The sequence below is a fragment of the Strongylocentrotus purpuratus genome, unplaced genomic scaffold, assembly GCF_000002235.5.
Source record: "Strongylocentrotus purpuratus isolate Spur 01 unplaced genomic scaffold, Spur_5.0 spur5_scaffold_8, whole genome shotgun sequence".
Lineage (NCBI taxonomy): Eukaryota > Metazoa > Echinodermata > Echinoidea > Camarodonta > Strongylocentrotidae > Strongylocentrotus > Strongylocentrotus purpuratus.
The window spans coordinates 3,000,758-3,025,705 of record NW_022145614.1 but is presented as its reverse complement, the minus strand read 5'-3'; the positions used below and the strand labels follow the sequence as shown (position 1 = coordinate 3,025,705).

At 37.6% G+C, this 24,948-nt stretch overlaps 1 protein-coding gene across 2 annotated transcripts in view; it reads left to right on the top strand.

Moving 5' to 3' along the window:
* Nucleotides 1-24,675, top strand: part of LOC580747 (rhophilin-1) — a 45,990-nt gene extending 21,315 nt beyond the window's left edge. For both annotated transcript variants that reach the window (XM_780785.4, XM_003724133.3), the window contains 9 exons: nucleotides 8,211-8,319; nucleotides 17,530-17,679; nucleotides 18,143-18,238; nucleotides 18,765-18,930; nucleotides 19,501-19,608; nucleotides 20,893-21,087; nucleotides 21,855-21,931; nucleotides 22,611-22,757; nucleotides 23,176-24,675. In XM_780785.4, the coding sequence (XP_785878.2) occupies nucleotides 8,211-8,319; nucleotides 17,530-17,679; nucleotides 18,143-18,238; nucleotides 18,765-18,930; nucleotides 19,501-19,608; nucleotides 20,893-21,087; nucleotides 21,855-21,931; nucleotides 22,611-22,757; nucleotides 23,176-23,661 (1,534 nt within the window). In that variant the 3' untranslated portion in view covers nucleotides 23,662-24,675. The remainder of the gene's footprint in view (nucleotides 1-8,210; nucleotides 8,320-17,529; nucleotides 17,680-18,142; nucleotides 18,239-18,764; nucleotides 18,931-19,500; nucleotides 19,609-20,892; nucleotides 21,088-21,854; nucleotides 21,932-22,610; nucleotides 22,758-23,175) is intronic.
* The last annotated feature ends 273 nt before the right edge of the window (nucleotides 24,676-24,948 follow it).

The following is a 24,948-nucleotide window of genomic DNA, read 5'->3' as shown; positions in this document are numbered from 1 at the left end:
TTATGGTTTAGTTTTAAAGGTTGGTTTTGTTTGGCATGCCCTCTGGATTTTGGTTTTCTATATTTAATTATCTCCCCCATCTTTACTCTGTACAAATGTGTACAATGTATGACAAGAAGCCTTTCATATTATAAGCAAATTCAAACCATCAATAAAACTATGTTAATATGACACCATGCACTTAATATCTTAAGAATCTTCAAGATTGAAGGAGGCAGAGTCAACAGAAGAAAATATATTTTATTAGTTTAGACAGCTCCAAAGTACAAGTACTGCCCTGTATGAATACCTACAATACATGTTCATGTAAATAGTGATTAGGGTAAGGTGGTTATGTAATAGCTAGCTATAAACATATCAAGATATAGGAGGAGAACTAATTGACAACTCTATCAATTAATCATCGCCTGGAGATGCTATTTATAGGTGTTTAATTGGCTTAATTGAATGCTGCTTGGAGATGATTTGGAATTGACTAATGCTGCAGAGGAGATGCCCAATGTGAATAGTTATCCTCAACCAAGAGATGAGTATCATTGAAAAGAGATAAGAATGAAATCTTGGGGGTATTTGCTATTAAATTTGTTTTGTAGGTCTTCTTTTTTTTTTTGAGGATCAGATCCAGAAGAATGTCTCTTTTTGTGATATTTTTATCCCCATTTTAGGCTGCATTTAATTTGATATTTTGGATTGATATTTGTTTGTTTGATTGTTTGTTTATTTGTAAGTGAGACTGCAAATCTACATTATATTGCAACGACTGTGGACTGTTACTGAACCAAAGCTCTTAAAGGTACTATGTCCCTTTTGCAGCCAACCTCAAATTCTGTAGAACTTTGCAGGAATTATGAATATGTCATGTATGTCCCATCTGTGAAATTTAAACGTTAGCAGAGTCCTCATATTCAAATTATGCAAGGAAACCCTTTTACTTGCTAGACTTCACTGTCAGACACTATTGAGTGACTGACTGGCTTTTTTTCTTCTTTGGTAATCACATACATGAAAAGAGTTGTAAAGGGTACATGAGCATTTGTCTACATCAATAACCCACTTCTTGTGATAGCCAAGATTAAACTGATTGAATCTTTGCGCAGCATAAAACGTATGACCATTCGGTACAATTGTCTGAAAATCAAGACTATTACTTTTGGGCTCTATAGACCCAAAGTCGATTTGACAACTAATAGTCATTATTTTCCCACTTGAAGACATTTTCAAGCCCCACCTTTTTTAGGGAAGTTCTAAATAAGTATTATCTTTCAAATGCAGTTGGAATTTAACTTTTTCATTTCTTTGGCCTACAAATGGGACATAGTACCTTTAATACATTGGTGATAGGGGAAGGGGAGAGCTAGGGTGGTTGGGCTAAGTTGGCAACCATAGCTTGCTGAATGCTCCTTAGCTGGCCTCTATCATCTTTGTGGGCAAAATATGGAATGTCAAAGACTCCCCAGAGATAATAATGAAGGAAACCATTCCCCACAACAATAAGAGGTGACAATGCAGATACTTGCACTCAAGTTCAACTTTCAATTTCTCAAGGATGCTCAGCATCTCACACTGTGAGACTGGTCTTGGTAGGCATCACCATCTCCCAGAACATTGGATGTGTCACTCTTCATGAATGTCATGATACTACATGCAGCTATACAAGAATGAGAGAGTTTCTGTAACATCATACAACTGCATGTACTACATGTACTATTTCTGGTAAAACAAGTGATGTGCACTGTTTAATGTATCTTACAAAACTCAAAGTACTAAACAAATTACAAGTACTAAAGAAAAATTACAAATGGCATTCAAGCTTCTGTCATTGTCATTTGTCAACATTCACCTGATAAATGAACCAAAATATATCACCGATAGATTTTAGTTTTGAGTTTTGTGATATACTGTAGGGCAATTCCACGGTAACGGAAGGACACTCAGACAAGATTTTTGAACTTCAGGTTCATACTAAAAGAAATGTTTTATTAGTATGTATTAAACTATGGGGAACAAAACGTGTTTCAGTCAAGTGGAAAGCTTCATCAACTTCACAAAGTTTGGATAAACACTAATTAACTGGAAAAACCATGTCCTTCCGTTACCGAGATAATTAATATGCACATTCTTAAACTACTTAACTATAATGACAATTTTTTTGGGGAGAATTAAAGGCACTTATATAGGTATTATATCTGTACTGTTTCACATCTTATACTAATAAAACAGTTCTTTTAGTATGAACCTGAAGTTCAAAAATCTTGTCTGAGTGTCCTTCCGTTACCGTGGAATTGCCCTGTAGCTGGAATGCTGGAGCGTCAAACTTATCCCACTCTGAAGTTGAACCATTGTAGGAAATATTTATAACCACCTCCCTCCAGCCACAATTATGAAACAAGCTATTTTCATTTTTATGTAATCTTTTTTTTAAATGGAATCCACTGCCTCCCCCCAAAATCACAATAAAGTTTAAAAACATAAACTACAGTAGTCGATCCATAGCATGCCGTCATTGTACGTGTAGTTGGTCATGTTTGCATTCGAGGTTGAACTGTACAATGGTTATTTGCTTTGTGGGCTTATATATTGTTCACTGTTTGCATAACTCTGCTTTTTTAATGAAGAAAATTGATTTGATTTTTTTTAAACAGAAGGGTAACAATTCACAGTGTGCCTGTAGCCACATAACTGTGCATGATGTATGGACATTAAATTTATCAAAGCCTTTGCTGAACGGTACATGATTTTCATCAAATGAACATTAATCATTTCACACATCATCGTTGATGCATGTGAATTCCTGGACTAAATTATATTTGAGTCATGTAATTGTTGATATATTTGTTGTTTTCTCCAGTTCTAAAATTTACTTAAATATGATGGCTTTTTGAGCAAATTATGAAATAAATCAAATTCCAACATTTAAATCATCACAAGTGTGTGTTATTTGATGAACTGCATGAATACCATTCAGAATAACAGAATACCTTAACCATATACACAAACAGTTTTAAGTAACGTTGAAACAACATCCTGGCAAATGTTTTTAAAATGTGATTTGTATTTATACAAGTACATAATGTGTGTACAAGACAATCGGCAAAGGAACAGTAATCCCAAATCAAGAAATCAAGTGGCATTTTCCATCACTAGAGAAACTTTCTACATGGGCTTTAAAATCCATTTCACCGATACTTGATGGCAGGTTTTACAGCTATATCCTTTGATGCTAAAAAGCTTTATCTTTGTTCCAAGTGTTTCAAATAGTCTTGTTGCAACCCTTCAAGAGAACAATTATTTGTTGTCATGAAATAGAGATTTGACTGGGTTTCATCTTAACGAGACCTGATTTATTAGCTATCTTTAGCTCAATAAAGCCTGTTTGATCTGTGGATCCCATTAGCCACACACTTGCCAAAAGAGAAATTATTTGAGCAGATCTACATATTGAGGTTCATGTATGAGCAAGATGTGTAGTATACAAGTGCCCATCTAATCCTACAAAAAAGAGAAAGCAGCCTGAAACCTATTGTTTTCTCTGACAGATCTATTTATCTACCGTAATTAACGGTGTATTAACCGCACCTTTTTGCCGCCGAAAAAAATTGAAAGTCGGGGGTGCGGCTTATACACGGTACACCAAAAAAACAAAAAACAAAAAAATTAAAAGTTTCGATTTATGCCCCTCCACCTGGCGCTATTGCCTGGAAATGTCTCCCAGCTCAGTAATCGGTGTGTTGACTCACTACTCGTAAACTAGAACAACACTCAAATTTGTCTGTCATCTTGGTTTGAAAGTAATCTTTCTGATAGATCTCAATATGTAGTTAATAATAATAATTGTTCAAATTTTTCTTCTATTACATGGTGTACCACAAGGTTATATCCTAGGTCCCTACTGTTTTTTAATTTACATTACCGTAATGATCTTACAAAAAATCTTGGCAATTTTTTTTTTTTTTTTTTTTTTTTTTTTAAGGGCGAAAAAAAGAGGGGTGCAGTTAATACACGAGGGCGGTTTATACAAGGTTAATTACGGTATTAATAAAAGACATGTCAGAGAAGAATTATTGTAGGGCTATTGAGAGGCCTATTAGGGGTGTTCAGTACTGCTAGTTGTTGTGGCAATTTGTCTATTCGTCTATTGAGCATTGACAAAAAGAAAATGAACATTTCTTGCTCTGTATTCCACGATAAAACAAAACAATAAAATGAGAAGGTAACTACCAAGTCTGAAATCTGTTTCTATTGTAGGTAGCACATGCATCTTGAAAGCAATTATAAATGTATTTTGAGGGATAAGTGATATTGGTTTGTTATTTTGATTAGCCTGAACAGCCCCGAAGGAAAGTTTGATCTTCTCATCTTCATCTTGTTAATTTTTCCATCAACCATCTTCACCCACTCATGTGCCTGTTTATCTGACGTTTATTACAGATGTTGATTAGATCTCACGCAAATCAGCGCCCCTGTACAAATTGATCGTGACATTGAAATAAACGACCCAAATTAGAAGAAAGGCGAAGGCAGCATGTTACATTGATCTAGGCCTAACGACTTCTTCTCATGGTTATCTCCTGCAGTGGTTTAAAATCAAATCTGATCAACAGATAGTGTCTAGATGTATCTTACAGGTAGTTTTTGTTTTTTCTAAGCCATTTTCAATAGAGTCGTTAACAAGTATGATCTGGGATGTCTATGATCTTCTTGTAATGACTAAAAATCACATCTGACAACTTGAGGGATTATGGATGAGCTCTCCTTCTACTCCACTTCCAGAATTGTCTTTCATGATAAAAATCCTGACCACCACATTTGTTATAATCTAGTAAAAGTCTCATTTTGACGGGAAACATATCATATCTCACCAAGAAGGCCTGGTGAACCTTGATCTATTAACAAGTTTGTTGATGAAGGCCTATTCTGCAGATAGTTTGCTTTTCCTGACTATCAGCGTGTCCACACACAAAACAATTTATCGCGAAACTCTATAACGAAACGTCGTATAAAGAATCATAGTCTAAATTTCAAAGTGTCCACACACAAGAAACGTCATATAAATAATCATCGTATAAATTCAAGGATGTCCATAAACAGAAGAAAGTAATCCTGAAACTCTACAGTCTGGTCTCTTTTCGCTCGAGGTCACGTTAAGCCCCGCCCAGTTAGTTACACTAGTTACACTCCCCCAGGGGGTCCCCCTGTCCACACACAACATTTCCGTGATTAGGCGTGATTCTTTATTGAGTTTCAGTTCGAAACGATGCCCAAACCTGCGTTTCGTTAGACTAGTTTCGTTATACGACGTATCGTTAGTGAGCGTCCACACCTACAATTTTCATCGTAAAACTATCGCGAAACGGTATCACTATCGCGAAACGGTATAGCTAATCATGACTAGTCACGGAAAATGTTGTGTGTGGACAGGGGGAGTGTCTTTTGTGATAAAATATTACCTTCAAATATTGCGTATGATCTGGTATTGAGCATGCTATCTAATGAGTCAGCTGTATGTTTCTCTGTAGCTTGTCACAGAAGAACAGGTAGTCAAGGTGAACAACTTGGCTGAAGTGAGCTTCATCATCAAGAGATAAAGGAATAGAAAAAACAACTTTGTTTTTATCAAATGATAACATAATAATTGAGTTTGAAAGTGCAAGCTTTCATCTTGGCAAACTGACATGTTACTGTAGCATTATCTTTGCCAAATAGGCCTATCATCATGTCACGTGAAAGGAAATTGTGATGTGTATGTGTGCCAGCAGTAATAGATGCCTTTCAAGGACTTGGTTATTCATCAATTATTCTTTGAAAGATGGTGTGTATTCCATCTGTATGATGCTAACATTGGATGAACACAAGTTTGCTATAGAACAGTTATTATTTGTTTTTGAATCAGCATACCAGTATGTACATGTTTATACTATATACCACATCAGTATATGTCCAGAGATATACTGTCTCTATCTTCTGTTATGTTGTTGGGGGGGGGGGGGGGTGCTGATTGCAATACACTTGAAATATGACATTTACACAAAAGAGCAAACATTACGAATGCAGATATTCCAAAAATACATTTGATATTCACCAAGCATTTGAGCTGTATAGTTATATTCAAGTCAACACAATGTTTTTATTCCCTCCTATTATTGCCAACTTTATCTTCTTTATTTAGAAATTGCAGAGCCATACATGTACATAGTATGTTGTTGTGAATAAGTATATGTAACAAGTTAATTTAAAAAAAGATTGAGGCCATTTTTTATATGCATTACATACACAATTCCTCTGTAAGACCTGTACTGCCAACCCCTTGTCCAGATATAAAAGAAATCATGCAAATACCGAAGCCCTAAAGTAAATATTGACAAGAATTGTGACATTTTAGTTGAGGCCTCTTCTTAGGTTATTGCCAAGCAGAGTATACCAGCCAGCTTCAGTCAAGTTATTTATTTGAAAAAGTGACCTCTCCAAAGAATTTGGATGGCGCTCCCTTATTTGGATATCGTCTGTGAATATAATTGATATTTTTCACGATTCAAGGACTGTGAAATTTATTTCCTTCTGAGATATGCCCTGTTATCGCACTTGAACTTTGTTTAAGATAAGAGGCCTCAAATATGCATCATTTTGAAATACAGCATTCAAAGATGGAATTTTGGAATGAGATTTTATGTTTACATTTTTTCATATGATACATGCTCTGATATGCAATGAAATACATGCACATAAACTTCCATATTATTATTATCATCATTTTTGGCAAAGACAAAATCAAGAAAATGTTGAAGATTGCATGCTATACAGGGTTAGATTGTTTTTTGGAGTCTGAACATATTTCTATGAAACCAACACTCTATGTAGAACATCATACATAAACAAATATTAAAGAGGTTAATGGGATGCAAACTAGCTTTTTGTGGAAGAGCTTAAGTGTTCAATAGAAAAGTACCAAGTGTCTTGCTGTATGGGCAAGATCTAGAACTTTTAGTACAACAATGTTTTGTCTGAATACAATTTTTTTTCATTATAAATCTGCTAAGATACATCTTTGTAGCCTAAAAACTAAGGATGATTCCAAATGGATTTGCTCATGAAAGAGAAAATAAAACCTTCTCCAATTTAATACCTATAAGAATGTAGAAGACAGATAATGTTCTAAATACCCTTTAACAGTCACATACATGAAGGTGCCACAATTCATGGCCAGTTGGCCACACAGTGGGTTATTGTCTAACTTCTCGCGCCACAACCGAAGAAAATAACAATAGAAAATACCTAGACTTGTCATCGCGCATGAATGGCCTATTTGTTTGTGATTCGATTATGATTCGAACACTGAACCAAACTGTTGTGGGGAGGCTAGCAGCTAGGGAATCGTGGGAATCTGATTCAGATTTGTTATGCCAGATTTATGGTGCAGAACCATGAGATTGTTTAAATTGTTTAAAAGCTCAGGCTGTAAAGCAGGAGGAGGGAACTTGAAAAGAGCAACACTTAGGGCTTGTTAGGTTTCCATTCTGCTGGCAGAAAGCTATAGTGTTCGTATGTATGGTTCATTAATTTTCAATATTTACTGGTTTAAAATACATGTAATCAATTGAAGTGAAATGGGATTTGGAAGATTGATATTTACTTGCATTATGTGTAAAATGAACTTCATTATTCACTCCATACATTGTTAATGTACCTGCATTATAGTTGGCATGTATTTCTACGTGTGAGTTTCATCTAAGTGGTCAAAGTCTGAATGCCAATTAAGTGCACCAAAAAAACTGCTTTCATTTAGTTGCCTTATAGGTGTTGAATACTGACAACAAATAAAGAATATCCAATAAGTGCTATGAACAGAAATATACAAAGGTGTATGGGGGTCAGGGGCTACAGGCCCTCATAGAAATTTGAAATTACCCATAGATTTTTTTTCTTTTTATAGGAGCTCATTTTTGTTTGCTATTGAAAGCTGAGATTTAATCACACCAAATTGTCAATAAGAAAAGGCATTGGTGTTTATTTTCAGAACCCATTTTTAGTTCTCCAGAGATTTTATTATAAGCTTTCCATTTCCAAGGCGAAATCACTCTCTGCTCCCCAGTAGAGAGTATACAGTACCTTCAAATATGAAATTTATAATCTTTTTGAAAATTGTTATTGAAAAAGAATTATTATTGCCATTTATGATTAAACATTATTTCCAATCCTTTGTATGTTTGCTACAGGTACGATGCATTGACAGGTGTGCCATCACTACAGAAGTCTGTTGCTTTTGAGAAGGGTAGCATTCTCTTTAACATCTCAGCTCTCTTTACCCAGATGGGAGCAAAGCAGGTTAGTACAGTCTGTACATTGTAAGCATTGGGGGCATATAAGGGCATTGTTGCGAACCCAACATGAGGTGGTCCCATTATAATGAATCTCTGATACTATCATTAAAATGGAACATTTACCGAAGACAGAGAGCTGAGCTGATTCAAATCTTTAAGATTATGAAAGGAATTGACCGGGTGGATATCAATAAATTTTTTCAACTAGTCCATGAATCCAGAACCAGAGGCCACACTATGAAAGTAAGGAAGCCAAAGTGTAAATCTGTGCTTCGTCAAAATTCCTTCTCTGTGCGAAGTTGCAACAACTGGAATTCCTTACCAGACTCAGCAGTCAGAGCAACAACTGTAAATCAGTTCAAATCCATCCTTGGGAAATATTGGTACAGCCACCCCTTTAAGTACAGTCCATACCAGAGAGATAGCATTACCTGGAGGGGCAAATAAGTTTATCTTTACGCTTCAACATCAAAGTAAACATAAAAGTAAGTAAGAAATGAATTGGAAGCGTCTTCAATCTTACTGATTGATATTGTCATAAAATCAATGAATCAATGATTTAAAAAAACTGTCATTTTTATCATAGAAGTAATTTAAGTCTCCAAAATGATGCTCATTGCTTTGCCCGCTTCATGAATTTCAGTCTTTTAGTCTTTATTCGGATCATTTAAAGACATGAACAATTATTAAATTGTAAATTCCATTACAATGAAATGATAAAGAGGGGAGTAATATAGCAGTGATACTAGGATAATTTGACCAGTAAAATCTGGAAAGTTGATTATTAGGTAAAAGACACCAGTGTCAAATACGAAACCTGCTTGTCAACGGAAAATGTACCAAGAGATACATGGTTATTAGAATATAGATATGGACACATGGTTATTAGAATATAGATATGGACTTCAGGAAACAGTTTGCTTTATGATGCGACTTGAGGAGACCCAGGTATTGAGAAAGAAGCGTGACAACTTCATCTGAGCTGGAATATTGCCTGGAGAAGTGATTTTAATTGGATGTGATTATTTGGCTTTTAAAAAAAAGGGCATGAATGAATCACGAATGTGGCATCATCAAGCCCTGGAGCGTTCTGCTTTCTTATTCCCATATTGCCGTTTACTTTCTCTGGATTCTCTCACCACTCATTGCCACGTAACTGTGCTTTATTAAATACAAACAAGTCAGAGTCTGTTAGGCACCTCTGAAATGAATAATTAATTGATTGCGGTTTTCTCCTATTTCATGTTTGGAGCAGTACATGGCCATGTGCTCTCATATTATGTGACCCTTCTTGTACAGGTTTCATTGTGTTCTTATCAAGGGACTTCATTTATGTACATTCACTCATCAGAATTGAGACCCACAGTTATGAAAAAAGAAAGAAATAAGTAAAACACAATCCTTAGGTATTAACAATTAAGGTAGGGAAACAGGGGCAATAGAGGTGAAGGATGACATTTTAAAAAGCATTTGTACAAACAAGAGGCAGCAATCCTGTTGCTCTTGTAAGGTTTAAAATAATTGGAGATATTTAGAATATACATATTATTTTTCTTTAAACATGCAAGATTCATTTCAATGTTATTTCAAGAGGTAGATTAATAAGAAAGCACATGTGGACACATTCTAATATTTTGTGAGACTAGTAACTGGTGTGAAAGATGCCAGAGATCACACGCCTCATCATTATTGCACTGGCCTGGGCGTGATGAAGACGCTAGCTCGTCCTAATAACAGTCTGTCTACTGTTACATGTTTTAATCAGTGGAAGTATCATAGGAGATGGCAGATTCAAACGAGGGGATTTGGCTCATGTGTATTTCATGACTCAGGCCAGGGATGGTAGATTTACTCACAAGACTCTGCCAGATTGATCTGAATTTGGTTTACTTACATATACAGGGCGTATCATAATAAAGGATATTGAAGTTTAATGACGATTTATATGAAAACTACTGATTTCATAATCAAGCATTTTATGTCTGTTGTAAAGGACAGAATGTCCTCTTGTTAATGACACCCCGATCATACTACTACTGTCACAGTTGACTGAATAACAAAGCATTGCTGTCCACCATGTGAAAGGTGCACTGTGCCAAGTTTGATAACATTTCCTTCTTAGACACATAATCCACTCATTGTTCAGCATTTCAATATGTCTGGGCTGACACAAGCACTAATCTTTAGAATTTATCTGTGAATGCTAACTTGTCACAGTGCACCTTTCACATGGTGGACAGCAATGCTTTGTTATTCAGTCAACTGTGACAGTAGTAGTATGATCGGGGTGTCATTAAAAAGAGGACATTCTGTCCTTTACAACAGACATAAAATGCTTGATTATGAAATCAGTAGTTTTCATATAAATCGTCATTAAACTTCAATATCCTTTATTATGATACGCCCTGTATAAGAGGATAATGAAAGTCATGCAATTTGGGTGTCCTCATATCCTACTTTGTGGTATGTAGGTTTGTGAGGTGGGCTTTGAGCCAGGTTTAAGTGTTGGCAGGAATTTGTGGTTTGTGACAAATGTTAGAGTATATATATCAAACTTAAATATTATTATACAGTAGGTTTGCGGATGCACCATGTGAGAGATTCTTTTACATCTAGCACACCTTGAAATAATTTTTTGTTTTCATATGTGATGGTAAATGGGTCACTCCCTGTATTTCCTTAGTTATCTGTCTCCTTTTGTCCATCTCACTCTCCCTATCCCTTTTCCTCTATCTTTCAATTCACTTTACTCATTTGTACAAGTGTCTCCATCAATAGTTTCTATTTTTTCTCTTCCCCTCTCCCAATTTACCTTCCCTTTTTTAATCCCTCTTCCTCGCTCTCATTATCTCTTTCTCTTTCTCTCTCTCTCTCTGTCTGTCTGTCTCTCTCTGTCTCTCTGTCTGTCTTTCTCTTTCTCTCACTTTATCTCCCTGCCTGTCTATTTCCCTCTCATATTATCTGTTCCTCTTTCATCACTGGTCTTCATTCTACTTTTCTGTCTTTTTCTTTTGCATTGTTTAGCAATAGAAAGTCGAAACCATTCAGAACCATTCAAGAACTTTCGGTATTTTGATAATTCCTTGAAATTCAGGCATCAGCAACCAGCAAGTCCATTGAAAGATACAGACGATTGTCATAACCGTCTGTATACATCTTTCAAACAGCCTAGCTAGCTTGCTTGTTGATGTTAATCGTGATGGAGTGTTTGATTCATAAGGTGACACTCAATGCATGCAGAGCTGGAGTGCCACCCACAGGTGTTTTGACGAAGGGAGTTGCCATTTTAGTGAGCCCTCGGCAAGATTAGTTTACATAGGCATTCTAGAATATGCGTGCTATGTGGCTGGTGACATTATCAATACATGTGCAGTGTATGTGGTGATAAATGGGGCCACAATGTTACATGGAGACTAATTCTCCTGACTGCAGTACAGATGTGAAGCTCTACCATGAAATGGTTAAAGCACTACATTGGATCATGACATCAATTTGACAGTACTTAATTCAGAGTACTTGGATGTCACATCAGACAGTTGTCTTTTGAAGGCCAAATAAAAAAAAAGTAGTGAAAATCATTTTTTGGTGGTTGGGATCGATTTCATGCATCTTCTAATCATGTGTGCCTTGACATACACCCTGTATGCACTGCTGTAGCCACGCTTATGCTATTGATTTTTTTTTTTACCATTAGCAAAGGCTTTTGATCAAAGTGTTTTATACAAGAATTACCTTTCTCACCTTCCGTATGAAGGTGAAGATACTTTGGAAATTCCATACAGAGAGAAGGATAGTTTACTAATGCCATTTAAGAACATTAAATTATCTAGCTTGCAACTCCCTGACCATCAAGCCCATTTTTATTGTATTAGTCACCAGTAATCTACATGAATTTCAATTCTGGAATTCAGAAAAATATTATACAATTGTTGACAACCTGGCTATTATTATGACGCCATTTCAATGTAATTGGGCAATAGTCCATGGCTTATTAATATAGCATTGTTGATTCCATAACACCAATCCCCTAGGAATGTAGAATATGACCCATTTGTGCATTCTTTAAAATATGGGTTGATGACAAACTACTTGTGTGATAGAATCGGCCAATTGTTTGTCTTTGTAAAAAAAACTACCGGTATCCAGGATATGAATTAGCATGCAGTAAAACTGCACTGTATATATTTGCACCTGCCGCTTTGGTTCATTGCCATGTTATCTTATATTTTTGAATTTGACATGATAAAGTCTTTGAATATTGTTCAGGAGACAGAAAGTTGCCAATGGATGCACTGAATATATGTAATGTGATGTAAGCAGGCGCGCCGGAAGCAGTTTGGGATTGGGGGGGCAAACATTCCAGGGGGCTCACTTTCCAGGGGCAGTGACGTAATGAGAAAAAAATTCGGAAGGGGGGGGGGGGGCAGACGAAAAATCTGCATCACCACCAGTCTTACACGTTATATGCAGGTCCCGCGGAACGTTTTTCAAAGTGGAGTATTATCGATCAGGTAGAGCGTAAATTGGCGTGGGGTCCAGGGCATGAGCCTCGGCAGGGGGTCAAGGGGCTGAGCCCCCGGAAGCTCAGGGGTTTTAGGTATTTAATTACGGTTAGATGAGCATCCAGGGGCCGTCTTAGGGCCCTTGGTGTGGTCCAGGGGGCAGAGCGCCCGGAAGCTCAGGGGTTTTAGGTATTTAATTACGGTCAGATGAGCATCCAGGGGCCCGCCTTAGGGCCCTTGGTGGGGTCCAGGGGCAGAGCCCCCGGAAGCTCAGGGGTTTTAGGTATTTAATAACGGTCAGATGAGCATCCAGGGGCCCGCCTTAGGGCCCTTGGTGAGGTCCAGGGGGCAGAGCCCCCGGAAGCTCAGGGGTTTTAGGTATTTAATTAAGGTCAGATAAGCATCCAGGGGGCCGCCTTAGGGCCCTTGGTGGGGTCCAGGGGGCAAAGCCCCGGAAGTTCAGGGGTTTGAGGTACTTAATAACGGTCAGATGAGCATCCAGGGGCCCGCCTTAGGGCCCTTGGTGGGGTTCCAGGGGGCAGAGCTTCCGGAAGCTCAGGGGTTTTAGGTATTTAATTACGGTCAGATGAGCATCCAGGAGCCCGCCTTAGGGCCCTTGGTGGGGTCCAGGGGGCAGAGCCCCTGGAAGCTCGCGGGTTATAGGTATTTAATTACGGTCAAATGAGCATCCAGGGGCCCGCCTTAGGTCCCTTGGTGGGGTCCGGGGGTGGAGCCCCCGTAAGCTCTGGGGTTTTAAGCATTTAATTACGGTCAGATGAGCATTTTTATGCCTCCGCCACCGAAGGTGGTGCCGGAGGCATCATGTTTTCGGGTTGTCCGTCCGTACGTCCGTCCGTCCGTACGTCCGTCCGTCCGTCCGTCCGTACGTCCGTCCGTACGTCCGTCCCGTTTGACCGTTATCACAATATCTCAAGAACCATTTAAGATTTAAACTTAAGACTCGGGAATAGTATTTATCACCATAGGAAGACGATCTGATTAGATTTTGGAGTACGTAGTTCAAAGGTCACAGGTCACAGAGGTCAACTTATGAAATTCCTTGTATTGAGTTTGTTAGCGCGATATCTCAAGAACCATTTGAGATTTAAACTTCAAACTTAAGGATAGTATGTATCACCATAGGAAGACGATCTGATTAGATTTTGGAGCACGTATGTCAAAGGTCAAGGGTCACAGAGGTCAACTTATGAAATTCCATACATTGAGATTGTTATCATGATATCTCAAGAACCACTGGAGATTTAAACTTCAAACTTGGTGATAGTGTGTATCACTATAGGAAAACAATCTGATTACATTTTGGAGCACGTAGGTCAAAGGTCAAGGGTCATAGAGGTCAACTTATGAAATTCCATACATTGAGATTGTTATCATATCTCAAGAACCACTGGAGATGTAAAAACTTCAAACTTAAGGATAGTATGTATCACCATAGGAAGACGATCTGATTAGATTTTAGAGCACGTAGGTCAAAGGTCAAGGGTCACAGAGGTCAACTTATGAAATTCCATACATTGAGATTGTTATCATAATATCTCAAGAACCACTGGAGATTTAAACTTCAAACTTAATGATAGTGTGTATCACCATAAGAAGACAATCTGATTAGATTTTGGAGCACGTAGGTCAAAGGTCAAAGGCCACAGCGCACATTATGAATGCAAAAACAGCTTGTGATCGCGTTATCTCAAGAACCGATTGATGGATTCATGCCAAAATTAGGTCATGTTTGTTACTTGCAGAGCCAATGAACTGAGTAGATTCTTGGTTCATAAGGTCAAAGGTCAAAGGTCATGGGCCCATTATGTATGCAAAAATAGCTTGTGAACGCATTCTCATTAGAACTGACAGATGGATTACTATTTAACTCAGAACATCTTGCAGAGCCAATGAACTGAGTAGATTTTATGGTCATGAGGTCAAAGATCAAAGGGTCATATATGTATATGAGAAATTGCTTGTAATCACAATATTCTGAGAACCTGTCAATGGATTACCATTGAACGTGAATTCAATTTTTTTTTTCTGTTTTGGTTTGTAAAATTGCTCTATAACGGAGGCATCATTTTCGACTGCGCGCAGTCGAATTCCATCTAGTTTACACCTTATTTGTGACATTGGCAGGTCACTTATTTTTCTCTCCGTCTTTCTTTCTTTTTCTCTTTAACATACTTTAAAAAAAAAGGAGGGGTGGGGGGGTGGGGCTCGAGCCCAGCCACTTTGCAGACCATGACATAAAGGCTTCTAAATAAGCGTATTTCGCCTGACTGTAATGTGGGAATTTCTTATTTTCCAACAAACGCATAAAAAGGTATGACTTACAAAAAAAATGGAGAAAAAATGCCGGAAAATCATGTCACAACATCAAAATTTGTAAATCACTTGTTTCGAATAAGAAATACATAACCCCACCCCCCCCCCCCCCCTATCAGTACGCCAGCGTTCAGGGGCTCATGTCTTCTCACCCCTATAACAAAAAAACGGACACGCTTTCCCATTCTCGCACAATATGTCCACGATATGCGCGTATCGCTATAATAGAGACCTCCATTTAAAATACCGTATAGGTGGCATGCGCAATGTTTATGAAATTTAATTCCTGTGAACTTTCCTTTTTCTTTGATTGGAATTGTATATGTGATTTAATTCAGGTTTTTACTATTGTTACGTTCTTTTGGATTAAAAATACAAACCATGTTTACTCCTTTACTGTTTTTTTTTTTTTTTGGAGGGGGGGGGGGGGCGTTTTTGGGGGGCAAAAATGCGTTTTGCCCCCCCACTTTTTTGACTGGGGGGGCAACTGCCCCCCCTGCCCCCCCACTTCCGGCGCCTATGGATGTAAGTGTGAGCATGTATATGTAGACAATCAATGTCAAAACTTAAAATGCTTTGATTGTTTATTTTTAGATACATATACCAGTAAAATGAATACATCCATTTGGCTCAGTAATACCATGGACTTAATAAGGATGGACATTCAACGTTATTCTTTCTTTGATCCAATCATAGTCGCCGCCTTCTGATTATGTGCATCTTAATGAGAACATTCAGCTGTTTTAACAATAACGACTGCGTAAGCATTGTCGGTCATTGACAAAGGAGCAGTTTCCCTCTCTTGGGTTTTGTTTGGATGGTGTGCTCTGTAAGAGTGTGTCTTAAATAAAAGCATCCTCAATGGGGAGCAGCAAAGTTGAAAAGCAGACGATTTTGGTGATATTAAATGTATTATTACTGATTTGCAAACTTTCGCACACACCTATGACCATATAAAACAATTAGAAGGCCATGATCTGTAGCATTCCTGTGCGGTGTAACTCTGGAATATTATGAGGAAATAGGGGGAAGCGGGATTTTAAATCACAACCCCAAAATAACCTCTATCTGGTAATATCAACATGCTTTTCAAAAAGAAATACATGTACAGTACACGGAACAACAATTTCCGATTATAAGCCAGAACTGCACATCTATTTTCCATGATTTAGGCGAGTAATTATCTTCTGCGCATGTATAGATTAACATGTGTAAAATCACTATCTTGATTCTGTCCCGGCTTTTTGCCGGCGACCATGATGAGACCAAAGGGAAGAAACATGTACGGAATGTAATATTGAGACGACATTGACGGAGACAATCACAATGAATTCGTGAAGAAAACGATGAATGTCCATCCGTAATAGGTCCATGGCAATACTTAATAACAAAATTGTAAACCAAATGTCCTTGCAAATATTTATAGAATCATGAAATCCTTCACAGAGATAATAATATCTTCAGCAGCTATTCATGAAATAAAAAGGTGACTTTTATGGATCACTACCCTGTCCCTGACACCATGTAGATGAAAGGTTCATGAATAATTCCACAAAGAAAGTAGAGGTCGAAGCGCTAGGTTTACAGCAATCTTTTGAAAGATGGCTCTTTTGTATCAACCCTCAAATCTACTAGCCAAGCTCTTTTGAATTATTCAGTGTTTGTGGTGTTTTTTTTAAGTGTGGGATGCTTTCAAGCAGTCAGCCCATAATAAATTGTACACATGTACATGTATATGAGAAAGGTACATGTGCAATTCTCTATCAGGTTTGCTCTGACTGGAGTAATTGGCAATTGCATCAAGATCCATCATCCAACTTTTGGGTCTGCCCGTTTGACACTCCACAGAATAAAATGGCAATAACCAACTAATTAAGTAAATTGATGTCATTATATTGTATATATTACGGTACTTATAAACGTTTATAGAGCTCTGATGATCACCACGAGTCATACCTGCAAGCATGAAATTGGCTTTTTTCCTATGTCACAAGATGAGTGCAACAGTAAAAAAAAAACAATATACAGTGAAACCTTCATATAAAGACCGCTCAAGGGAAACTTGAAAAGTGGTCTCTATAGACAGGTGGTCTTTATGAACAGGTTCCTTTAGTACAGGTTTCAATGAGAAACCACATTCAAGGGAAATGAAAAATGTGGTCTTTATACAGGGCTCTTTTGTAAAGCAGGCCTCTGGCACTGAAAAGACTACTCTGTTTTTTAAATAAAACTGAATAAATATAGACAGGTGATAACTAAAGCAGGTTTGACAGTATATGTATTGACTGATTTTATTTCTAATGCATCCTCAGTTTGATGAACCATAGCGAATAGTATTAACCCTTCCCCACCTCTTGTTTCTCTATCATACTACACAGGACAGAACAATGGGAGATGGAGTCAGCAAGGCCATAGAATGCTTTGAGAGTGCAGCAGGGGCATTCAAGTATCTAGGAGAGAATTTCAGCCATGCTCCTAGCATGGACATGAGCGGACCCGTCTTGGCTATGCTTGGTGGACTCATGCTGGTAAGTTGAACTAATCATAGGAGCCTAGATGGATTTCAGGCAAAATTAGATGTAGTTATTCATGGCTGAATATTATTAAAAGATACTGAGATGTAACAAACACATTTATGAATATTGAAATTCATACTGAATGAAGGATTTGTTTTAATTTTAGCTTTACTGTAATTCTTCTCAAGTAATCATCAACGTTTCAATATATTTTTTTTCTTTCTAAGGAAGTGATTTTCCTTAATAAAGATATGCATTTATCATGGGTGGAATGCTTTGTTATCTCAGGCTTAATACTGTGATGATTAGGGGATAAGATTCTAAGTATGTTGCATTTTATAGGATTGGATGCTGATAGGAGGACAATGGGATGGTATTAGAGCTGATTTATGATTTCAATCATTCTATTCTAATGTCAGCAACTAGTGCTAGTGAAAAGTTAACTAGAATGACATCTATTTATTTGATACTCCAGGCCCAGGTTCAAGAGTGCATCTTTGAGAAGCTGGTGTTAGATGGAGTAGAGGAGACGATAGAGAGCTGTGTCAGGGTTGCCAAAGAAGCTTCAGTTGTAAGTATATCATTCATGCTCCTATCTTTCCTTGCTGAAGGCTTATAGTTATAAATGTATCTAGCATAATTGCCAGCACATTATAGCTTAATTACTTATACAGTGACATTACAATGTCAGCTGAAGTAATGAAACTATAATATACCACTATTAGTATGTATTCAATAGATTCTATATCTATCATTCACCCATTATTATTGAATCAAACCATTTGTAGTGTAAATTTCAAAGTATTATAAAATCCTTTCATGTCCCATTTTTACAAAAGTGACTAATAAGATTATGAGTATTTCACAGTCTTGATATTATTGAAGTCACAAAGGGAACACTTGCAAATGCTTTTGATACTATCAAGACTAAAGGATTAAATTTGCAATTCCAATGATGAAAATGACTTTATAAATCAGTGCCTGCAAAAATAATTTTGATGAAAAAGCTGTTATAACCACAGAATAATTGCAATTTAACAAAAAAAATGCAGATCCTTTTGCAAGAATAATCATGAAACCCTCATCTTCTCTTGCAGGTGTCTGACATGTATACCAAGGTTCACAAGATGATGATGCAGGAGACGGTTAAAGACTACATCCCTTACTCATGGATCTCAATGGTCCTCGTCAAATCACAGCACTTCAAAGCAAGGGCGCACCACTACGCTGCCATTGCTATTGTCGGTCCTAGTATGAATCAAGGTATGGCAACCAAATCAGCTCTGGAAAGTCTTAAAAGTGGTAAAAAGATTATTTTTTTACACCGATGAAAAGTTTTTGTTTAAACATATCATGGTGTATCAGGGGGAATTGTTCTTTGATGCATCATATAGGTATTTATCTGTGACTGTTTTGATGTCTATGGTTAAGACAGTCTAGTCAGATTCGTACTCTCAAACTGACATTAGCTGCCAGTGTTATAATCGCCAGAAGATGTTGTTTTGGCTATTTGGCCACAACAACTATTATGTTTCTGTTTTTGGATGTATCATAGAACAAATCCAATTGATTTCAACTATCCTGTTGAACTTGTTAAGCGATCTCTTGGTTCAGGTTGCCAGCTAGGGTTTGACACACTCCTGCATGTGAGTCTAGAAGGAAAACCATAAATTACATGTCAATCTGTCTGCTCCAGGAGAGAAGAAAAGAGATTGTTCAGTCATCCATATGCCTCCTAAAAATCACAAGCTTTGCAGTAACTCTTCCGTTGTAGCAACTTAAAGAGTCTCTTTAATGACGGAATCTTTATTTTATTCCTTTTTTATATTACAGAGAAAGATTACGATTCAGAGACGTTACTGAGGCTCTTCCCCTCCATGTACAACACAGAGAAATCCGACCTTCAGCCTCCTCAGAACTGGGAAGAAAGAATGAGATTAGGTGAGTGATTACCTTTATCAGAGAGGGCGGCATTCAATGTATCCTAAGCACAGGTCAAGAGGCAAAGATCTTTCATAAGCTGTGGAATAGATGTAGAACACGATCACAAAAACAAGCTAAGGTATTTTCAGTGATCTTGGACGTCGCCTGTTGAAGTATGAAAGAGCGAACATTACAACGACGTAAATGTTATCTGAACATACAATAGGGGGTTGAACTTGTCTTGAGTTCATTTTTGCAAAGTACCTGTGATCATGTTGTACAGTAGGTGTAATCAAATTGTGATATCACCAACTTGTTTTATCCTGTCTGTTACCACTGGTAGCTACCGGCTATCACATAGTTCTGAAGCAATCTTTGTCTTCCCAATTCCTCTTCCAACTCTCAAAGGATTACAGTACAGTGTATATCACATCAATGTCTCTCTCTCTCTCTCTCTCTCTCTCTCTCTCTCTATCTCTATCTCTCTCTCTCTCTCTCTCTCTATCTCTCTCTCTCTCTCTCTCTCTCTCTCTATCTCTCTATCTCTCTCTCTCTCTCTGAAGAACATGTACATGTATTTGTGAGTGAAAGAAAGCCCCGGGCCATGCTGAGCATGACACAAGATTGAGTTTATGTGATCAATATTTGTCCCCCTCCCTTGCTTCCTTGCACAGGTGTTTGAAACCAAATATTCCACGTAGATTGAGACTGTTTGACCCAAAACTAGACACCCTCATGAAATATTCACCTGCTGTACAGAGGAGTATAGATGTTATATAAAGTCTGATTCCCCCTAACCCATTGCCTCTAGAAACAGGGTAGCATCTGTATTACAGCCTATGGGAATGTAATAATTCAGTAGTAAATGGGTTAAAGGCATCGTTTAACAATGTCATCAGTGTTATCAGTGTTATCAGTGTTATCAGTGTCTGTAATATGGTGTAATATTGAAGCCCTTAACAAAATTGCGCTTCAAAATGATCAAGAAGTGCCTTAAAAAAAGTAAAAATCTTTGAGTGACCGGTTTTACCACACTTGTTTTCCCCAATAGACCGTAGTGTTATGAAAGCATTAGGCAAACGCGAAATTTGGTTTCGATTTCCAATCATAAATATCTTGATAATCAGACAGGCGATCGGCTTGTAAAAGTCATGGTGTTCCTGACTGACCTAAAGGTTTATAATCATCATTGCAGCATGAACTAAATCCAGGATTTTGTTTCAGAATCTGAGACAAAGTTACCAGATCCCTTTAAGTATCATTGATGAGTAACATGAATGTGTTGTCTCTTAACCACCGCAGGCAAGGCACACATTCGACAGGCTCTGATGCTTCATGAGGAGGCCCTCAGGGTTCACGACCTCTCAAAGCAGCTTCGTAAGATTGACACATTGAAGGAGGTTCTTAAGAAGTTCCACAGTAAATCCATGCACAGGTACCAGTCCCTTGACAACGAGGATGACTTCTTTGAACTTCCGGATGCACCTGTAATCCTCAGTGAGTATTCGTCTTAATAATTATAATAATGATAGCTCACATTTATGATGCGCCTAATTCTTTGTTTCTAGGCGCAGTACATAATATTACCCCGGTCATCAGATTTGGGCTTACCCGCACACAATGTATGCACATTCTCCACTCCCTTTGAAAGCACAAAAATGAATGCCCCATTTTTTCTGAGATAATTCTGCACACAAACTAGAGAAGTATTATGTTATAATTCATCCAACTTCCAATTCGTTAGCTTTTTAATTCAATGAAATTAATATTGATTAATAATAATTGATCCATTTTCTTTACTTCTCCCCATTCTTATTTTCCTTATTGTTGTAAGACAATGAGGCAGTTTGATATCAAACTGTTATTTAATGGAAATCATATCATTTAATTTATTCATTTGACCAACTTCCAAATTCATTAGCTTTTTAATTCAATGGAATTATTTTGATTAACAATAATTGATGCATTTTCTTACCTTATCCTCATTTTTATTTTCCTCATGGTTTTAAGACAATGAGACAGTTTGATATCAACTGTCATGTAATTGAATCAGATCATTTTCATTAAGGAAGTCATCAGTTACTGCAGCATCCCTGATAGCTTTTTATGTCAGAATCCAAAAAGAAAATCTGTTATTTGGTGTGCAATTGATAGTGTTGAAATTCTTCTTCATACAACGTAACAACTTCTTGCTTTCTAATCACATGCATTATCTATCAATGTGAGACCTGAATAATCATGGCTTCTATCTTTCTTATTTTCAGGTAAAACCACACAGATTGCCAAGCCTCATGTTCCAGACTTCACCAGAGTCCAAGTCAAAGATATCTTCCATAATCTAGTAAGAATTCTCTCTATTATTCTGTTTGTTAGTTTGATAGAATTCTTTCTTCCTTTAAATTCCTAATGGAGAATAAAATTGTCACTGTATGTTGTTAGTGGTAAGTAGAAGTGGTTCTTTAAAACGATCTGGATATTCTCCAAAGTTCCTGAAAGTTGTAGGAATGCATATTAATATACCTCAAAAATTTGTCTCCCCATTGCCATTGTTCATCAAAAAATTGTTACTCCGCAGAAAATGCTTGGGGGGGGGGGGGGGGGGGGAGGTGATTCAAGATAATTAAATCTGTTTTAGGTATAACTTTAGATAGTTGAATTATTATAGCCCTTTGGTCAGGCACTAAACCTCATTACCTGGTCCCTCGGCGAGGACCTAAAGCCGTCGGCCATCTGGTTGCTTACTTACAAGCATTTATGCTTTTTTTTAGCAGTCTGGTAAAATATACAACCACCACCAATTATTGTTACTATTATCATTATGAAATGTAAATTTGGATCATTATTTTGTGAGCAGGCTGTATCATCAGATTGATGTAGTTGAAATTGCCCATCTTCTTAATCATCAGAAATACTCCATTCAATCCAGAATGATTTAGATCATTAACAAGAAATTGTGTAATTGTGCATGTTCAGAGATGTAACATTTCCTGTAACAATACCTTGCATTTGTTCTTGCGTAGGGTCCTCTTGCCATCTTCAACAGTCGTAACCAATGGACAGCTCCACGGATAGTGGAGATTGTGAGAGGGATGGGAGGCTATGGTTTCACGGTCAGGGGAGACTCACCGGTCATCGTGGCTCAAGTTGACCAGGGATATGCTGCAGCAGTAAGTTAGGATTTGTATACCTTTAGTGTATGTTGAGACAAAACATGTAGATCAGTTACCAAAGAGTTTGACACAATGCATGATATATGAAATCTTGGTGTGAACAAAATCACTTATTGCAAAATAAAAGTAATTCTCATTTTTTCAGTGTTCTGTAGTTTTGTAGATGATTTTGGGGGATATAATTTGCAAGTATTAAAAGATTAGCCTTATCCGTTCGAATTTGTTGGAAACAGGTTGATGTGCATCTTTATTCTGTTGCAATAATAAATTACTGGTAATGGAATTTATTAGAATGGTATTTCTGATCAGATTTTGGGTATAATGATTTCACATGAAAGAAAATGTAATTTGTAATTAGTGAAATTAGAAAAGATGTATTGTAATTGTGGATTTTTTTAATCAATCTCTTCCTCAGGCAAGTGGAGTGAAAGAAGGTGATTTCATCATCGGTGTGAATGATAATGACGTAAAGTGGGCCAAACACGAAGAGGTGGTCAAGAGTATCTTAGCCTCTCCTCATCGGATCAAGCTAGAACTCGTTTCTCCGCTGGACAAAGACTTCCTTCATCCTCAAGACATCCGACGCAAGGATACCAAGAGCCCCAAGGGATCATCGGAGCTGTCGCCCACCTCATCGCATCAGTCCCAGTCCCCTGTCAATGGATCAATGACGTCAGATTCATCGCTGGAGAGGCAGCAGCCTCCAAGGAAGACACATAAAGACTCACAGGGATTGAAAGGAAGCAATGCGTCTAAGAACAGCAAGGCTAAGGAATCTATAACATCCACGGATGGAGGGAAGGGCAGTACGGGGAAGAAGAAGTCTAAGAAACCAGAGAAGACGAGCACTGAAGAGAGGAAACGAAAAGCAGTGCAGAACTCACCGGCTGGGTTATACTGAAGCAACAGTACATCCAGCAGGATGGACCATTGACATAATAAAAGTTGAGAGAGTTGATATATCTAGCATACTAGAATGGACAGGAGGAGTATGGATTCTTGAAGAAGCTAAAGAGTTTAGTTTAGTTTAGTGGTGGTTATTTTACCTGACTGCTAAGAAAGCATAAATGCCTGTTGGTAAGCAACCATAGGACTGACGGCTTTAGGTCCACTCCGAGGGACCAGGTAATGAGGATTAATGCCTTATCATAGGGCACTACTAGCGTGTCGACTTGGTTTCGAAACCTGGGTCACCGGATTATGAGACCACTGCTCTACCAACAAAGCTATCGCGCCTCGCGTTTAGTATTGACTACAGGACGAGAGTTGCATATCATTTGAGGTGAATGCTGGGAAAGGATGACTCCAACTGTGTTTTTGTATCTATATCAATCGATGCATATATGTATATGTAGCTGTTATAGAATATGTATGAATTGATTATACACTGCCACAAAATCATGTCATCGGTCTCAACTTCTCAAGACAGACAGACAGATACTCAGAGGAAGCATCTGTGTTTTGTAATCAGCAGCTGCGTTACTTCCTGCATATTGTGCATAGCTGGTGCTGAATCGTTCTAGATGTCTCGTGGCTCTAACAGACCTGGCTCTAACAGAATTCAGTATGGATTCAGCAGGGATAAGAGGGTATAGTGAGATGAAATTTGGAAGCCTTTTGATGCCCAAATGTTGTGGATTGAGTCATTTATATGGTTTCTTGCCTCAGCTGTTATCAAAGCTTTCGTTTTCTTGCTGTGGCTACTTTGTGTGTTCAAACTCATTGTTCTGCATACCAGTTTTTATGCTTTTATTAGCTACTTGCAATTGTCAATACTTGCTGTGCGCGTTTGTTTATCAGCCATGAAGTTCGCATGAATTGAGGTTTGCGTTGATTTAAAATACCCTGTCATATTATATGTCCCTGCTGTTGGTTCTTTATATTGTTTTTGTAGAATGTCTCCTGTATTTGTATAATGTGTCCCGTATTTGTGTAATCTCTGAGCTGTCGATCATGCTTAGTTTAAAAGCAAACATCATGATGCTGTGCTACATGCTGCCTTTTTTTGTATTCAAATAGTCTGATTCAAAGAGCTGTTTACTTAAATGTTCATTCCACGCTTTCATCAACTAAACTGCTTCGTATATCATACCAAGGAAGGTATTCAATGGGGAAAATTGTGTCAATTGAATGAAATCACAATATGAAAATGAAAGTCCATTTTGTATTTTTTAAAGGAAGCATTCAA